General features: G+C 34.2%; 1 protein-coding gene across 1 annotated transcript; it reads left to right on the top strand.

The window, feature by feature from the left end:
* The first annotated feature begins 2,552 nt into the window (after positions 1-2,552).
* LOC107823645 (protein MIZU-KUSSEI 1-like) lies at positions 2,553-4,225 on the top strand. Its single transcript, XM_016650331.2, has 2 exons — positions 2,553-2,918; positions 3,399-4,225. The coding sequence occupies exons 1-2, from the start codon at positions 2,578-2,580 to the stop codon at positions 3,730-3,732; spliced, it is 675 nt and encodes a 224-aa protein (XP_016505817.1). The 5' UTR covers positions 2,553-2,577; the 3' UTR covers positions 3,733-4,225.
* Positions 4,226-5,916: the final 1,691 nt, after the last annotated feature.

The raw sequence follows: 5,916 nt of genomic DNA, 5'->3' as shown, positions 1-5,916 counted from the left end.
GTTCCTCCTATAACTTCTTCATCTTAGTGTTGTACCCAGTGATATCAAGAGTTCTTTGGGATAGGTTATTGATTTCCTTTTGAATTTGGTACAGTTTTGTTCCATTAGTTTAATCATATCGATATTCAAGTTCTTTCCATAATTCGACTACATATGTCACATACTCAATACTATTTGTAATTTTCTTAGCTAGAGAGTTTAGGATTCATGAAGTTACCATGTCATCGCACCTTTCCCACAATCGATACTTTGATGAGTCTGGATCTGGTCTTTTGCATTCCGCATTGATGAACCCTAGCTTATTTTTCACTAATAGGGCTCGCATTATACCTCTTCTCCATGAACGGTATCCAAAACCATTAAATGGAATATGAACTAGTGGTGCTCCAGGATTATTAGACGGATGCATGTAAAAGGGGCTACTGGTATCAACAATTGGCTGATTAGGAGATTCAACCATGGACTGTGTAGATTGTTCATCATCATCGACGATAGTCATCTCGCACAGTTGAATTTTCTAAGTGATTGAAGATTAAAATATAGCAATTAAAGATCTAAGGAGCTAGCTGTGAACAAAGTACAACTTTTTCCAAAATTACGACTCGAGATCAATGAAAAGCGAAACTTGCATGAGCACGATTTGATCGAATTCTAGAATGACAGATTGAGATCTAACAGAATCAGAAGAACGAGTCAAAACCTGTGATTGGCTCTGATACCGTATTAGATTTGTCAATGAAACAGTAGTTCGACCTTCAACTGAGCTTCAATGGTGACGAGAGCTTGATCTTTACGCCATTAGTGAAGGGAAGGGAGAGAAGAAGGAAGAAGGAGAAATAAATCTTCCAGAATTTATTTCTCTTATTGAAGTTGAACTGGAGAACCCACTAAATACAAAAATATATCTCAGCAAAATGAGAGAAAGCAAAACCAAACAAACATAACAGACTAACTAACAAATGACTTGGCTACCGCTGTCAACTCAATGACCTAACTACTGCTACACTAACCAACTATGAATTAAGCTAACTAAAGCTACTAATTTATATAATTAATCTTAACAAACATACTAGGTAAACATATATCTATAAGTGAGAACAATCTTCCACAAAAATTTAGACATGGAAAGTCTAGAGTACTGTTAAAAGAGTGCCAAATCAATTCAAGTAACATGTTTGACTAAGTCAAGATTGTCTTAGTCAATCTTGGGAGTAGAAAGTAAATATCCGTTGACCTTCTTTGTTAACAAAAAATATATACACTAAAAAAATGTTGTCATATAAAATGACACAGATATAGTACAATACTTATGATCAACTGAGGATTACTATATATCACTTGCATTTATCCTATATTTGACAAAGAAATATTAGCTAGTTGGCCTAAATCATCTAGATATTGAATAAGGATTATGTATAGCGACAAACAGAGGCCACGTTGCAAAGTGAATAAACAAAATAAAAGAAACAAACTTTTTTTTTGTCGATGGTATGCCAACTCATGGGAAGCTTCTTGATTACATATATTTCCTTTGTTTATAGTGGTGGTGGGTGGGTGTGTGTGGGGGGGGGGGGGAGATGAGGGATAGAGGCAGCAAGAAAAGAAAGCTACTTCTCATGTATGCAAATTTAATTTCTCATGCATTGTTTTCAGACACCTCAAAATTTTCACTACAGGAGGAATATTGTTGGAAGTTTTCAAAGCTAATTTGGACACTTTTGCAAAGATTAGCTAGAATAGCACACAGTAACAGACAAGAAAGCTTTTGGACATTTTTGCAAAATTAGCTAGAATTGCAAACAGTAACAGACAAGAATAGCTACACTTTCCAGTACCTGACCAATAGTTTTCTTTTGCAACTTGTGACCATATATATACTATATTATATTATAAGTTCTTAGATTCCATCTCCCCCCACCCAACCCCATTAGCTCTTTTAGCTTGTTCCTTTACACTTTTAAAGTTTTAACACTAATTAAACAATTCATTTTTCTCCAAAGTTTGTTGTTTAATACATTAACGGTGAAACTAAAGATTTTTATATATACATGTCAAATTAAGTAGAGCATAGCTAAAATTTCAACCTTATAAGTTTTAAATTTTAGAACGACGACTTTAAGAGTTAATAATTAGGTTCTAGATTTAACATGTGTATATATATTTAATGAATTTCTCAACAAAAATACACTGCTTATACAAAACTATTGTGTTCGATCAAATTCGTAACTGAGCTCCTACCTCTATTCCTGGATTTACTATAACATGTAAATTTCTATATGTTAAGTTGAAAAATGACTATGTTCAGTACAAAAGAATTTAGTTTAGCCTTTATACACTCATAATATTATGAGTGTATCCTATGGGTTTAACTTTTAAAGTTTTTAGCATTGAATCCGTTATATTTTTAAAGTTATAGGTTGCTCGGCTCGAAAATTATGGGTCTACTTAGATATATATTAATCAATTCAAATTTTGCTTTTACACGTCAAGTGTTATAAAGTTAAATACTTTTCTCTATATAAACTACTACTCCTTCAAACCAATTCGACGAGCCTCTAGTTTTTCCTGATCACCAACATGATCAGTTCATACCCTAGAACCGTCGGCACCGCCGCCATCACCACCGTAGACTGCCAGAAACAAGTCCGGTCATGGCGGCTCCTCCGCTCTCTCATTGAGCTACTCATCCCCACCTGCAATTGCACCTTCGTCGAAGATCAAGAAGAAAATGAACATCACAAGAACTTTAATTTTCCCTATCACCGTCACCCGCCATCGTCGTCGTCTTCCTCGAATATTACAGGGACCATCTTTGGCTATCGCCGGGGAAAAGTCAGCTTCTGTATCCAAACAAACCCTAAATCCTCCACACCAATTCTCCTCCTTGAACTTGCTGTCTCCACCTCTACTCTTGCTAGGTAATATTGTGCGTAAAATCATTTTATTTAAAAGTTTAAACTGTTAGGAAGAGCATTTGTTTAAGTATTTTATTATGTGATGCCTCAAAATGTCATTGACGTGTGAGTTCAATTCTTTTTTCATAGGCCAAACACGTGGAATGAATTTTTCTTTTTGTATGGCGATGAGATTTGAACCTATGATCATTGCCTGCTCTAATATCACGTTGAAAGCAGGGGCGGTTATAGTCCAATATTTACGGGTTCAAGTGAATCTAATAACTTTTACCTAGACTCTTATTTAGCTCGGAGGCCAGTATGTTGGACCATTTATATTTATTTATTGACATAAGATCATTGTAGGAACCTATACTAAAATTCTGGATCCGTCTTTGGCTGGAAGTGTATGATTATCTTATATCTTATTTAAAATATTAAGCTATTAAACGAGCACTCTTTTAATTATTTCGTTGATTTAATTATATTATGTCTCAACTCTAGGGAAATGAATGGAGGGATTGTGAGAATCGCATTGGAGAGTGACAATAATGGTGAAGATCAATCACTTTTGAGGATGTATTGTAATGGTAAAAAAGTAGGGTTTGCTGTGAAAAGAAAACCTAGAAAAGCTGATTTACAAGTATTGGGACAAATGGAATCAGTTAATGTGGGAGCAGGCACTATTCATGGGAAAGATGATGATATTATGTATCTTAGAGGTAAATTTGAGAGAATCCATGGATCTTATGATGACTCAGAATCATTTCATTTGATTGATCCTGAAGGAAGTATGGGTCAAGAATTAAGCATTTACTTTCTACCTTCTCGCGGCTAATAACATGTTTGAGACTGAGACGTAATTGATTGTCCATGACGGTCAGTACTTTGGAGACCATTCCTTTATGATCCGTTATTGGACACAGGATTTATCTCATCTGAAGCTACCATTTACTCGAGCTTTATCTTATCTGAAGCTACCAGCCATTTACTCGAGTTTTATCTCATCTGAAGCCACCATTTACTCGTTGGGCACAATTTTTTGGGCAAGATAACGTTCATTCAAGTACAAGAATTGAGGTTTTCCTAAGTTTTTTCATGCATGGGATTAAGCTATGCAGATGTTTCTAGTCATTTTTAATTTTCTTGATTTTATGTCCTTTGTTTATGAGTTTCTCTTGGGTGTAACCATGCAAACCTATTTTTTTGAGTTATGCATAATTGCATGACTTTTTCCCTGTGGGAATGTTTGTATAAGGGTGCTTGACAACAACCTAAGATGAAACTTTGTAAGAATAAAATAAAGGGAGGACTTATTTTGTTTCGTTTAAGTTGATTGTTATTCTTTATACAATTATTATCCATTTCTGTGTTCCGGAAGATATAGATTTAACAATTTCATCAACGAGTTTGTCAAGTGTAGAAAAATCATAATAAAGAAAATAGGGTTTGTCAACAAGCTATAAGGTTCAAATCTGCAAAGAATAACAAATAAACCAACAAAACAAAGTTTCGTGTTCTTATGTTTGTTTGGATTTATTGTTATTATTATTATCATAAATAGGAAAATAAATTCTAATTAAGGTACAGCAGATGCTAGTTTGTATACTTGGTGACCAGCGTAAGAAATCTTTCTGATATTTATTTTCTTGGGACGAAAATAATTTTAGCTAATTTTGTAGCTTCAAACAAAGAAAAATTATCTTCACGTAGGATCAGAAAGGAATATGGCTCCCCTTTGTTAAAAGTACTTTACTTTCGATCGAATTCAAATTTAATCGGACTTTAATATATATATTAAATGCCGTAAAAGAAATCAAAACAAGAAGCGGAAGCTGATAAATAATCCCAGTCTTAGGTGGCTGAATATTCGAATCTAATTTTGGAAGGTGAAGAAAGAAAGAGGAAAGCCAGTTTCATTAAGGTGGATTGGTTCTTTTCTCAAATGGTGTTTTTGTTGCATGAGCTGTTTTTGATTCTTTAATAATTTGTGTTGTTAATTCCTTTTTTTCTTTTTCTTTTTCACCTTTTCAGGAGAATATAATAAAGCTAGTGACAGATATGAATAGTGATGTTAGCACATCATTATTTTTTTGGCTAATAAGCTCGTCAATCATTTTCTTTGAAAATCTTTGTTCTTGCAGAAGAAATAATATTTGTTTATTTTTCTTACCAGTCCTTGTACTACTCTAAAGATAGAGAATATTTATACATGTTAGTTTGAGTGCCCGTATGAGTTATTAAAGAACTTGGTTCTTTATCGTGTTCCTTAAGCGTAAAGTAAACAGGCAATAAAATCAACATAATAATTTTACGTGGAAAATCACCCGGCTCAAAAGGTGCAAAAACCACGGTTTACCACGTAGGATTTTCAACTCCAACTCCGCTAGAACAATGAGCCAAAATGTATCAATTACAAGATTGTAATTAAATACTCTCAGGTACTCCTACTACTCCTATTTGATTCACAAGTTACTCTAACTTGTAAAGCAAAATACCCACTCCATTTCACTAATTGTTTATGACACTTAATTATAACTCAATTTCCTAAAACACATTCACTAGACTTACTCAAGAAGAATACAAGGCAAGTACTCAACACAAGTAAACGACTTATGACTCTTTAGTTGATGTGTAAAAGGATAGTTCAGAAGTCCAAACTCGATCCTATTTAAAACACAACTTGAGATCTTCTAGGAGTCCTATTCATAGTCAACTTCCTCTTTGAAAGGACTCCTACTATTCCAAGGATTCCACAAGCTTTTGGACTTTTGTCTCTGACTGAATTATCCGTATCTTCTTGAGTAACGACCCTTATCACTTATAGCAGCCATCTTCTACCAAACTCGGACCTAGGTAACTTTGAGATAAAGTTAGTGTCTTGTACAGACGTACAAGTATCAATCATGAGGAGCTGGTTCTTCAGAACAGCTAAGCAGCTACGTTGAGGACCTGATTCTTTGAATATTTGGTCATACTTTGTTAATCGTCAAAACTTCAATACTCAACAAATTCCCTCTTT

The sequence above is a fragment of the Nicotiana tabacum genome, chromosome 16 (genome assembly GCF_000715075.1).
Source record: "Nicotiana tabacum cultivar K326 chromosome 16, ASM71507v2, whole genome shotgun sequence".
NCBI classification, from domain to species: Eukaryota; Viridiplantae; Streptophyta; class Magnoliopsida; order Solanales; family Solanaceae; genus Nicotiana; species Nicotiana tabacum.
The sequence above is the reverse complement of the archived record's forward strand: the minus strand, read 5'-3'. Positions and strand labels throughout refer to the sequence as shown.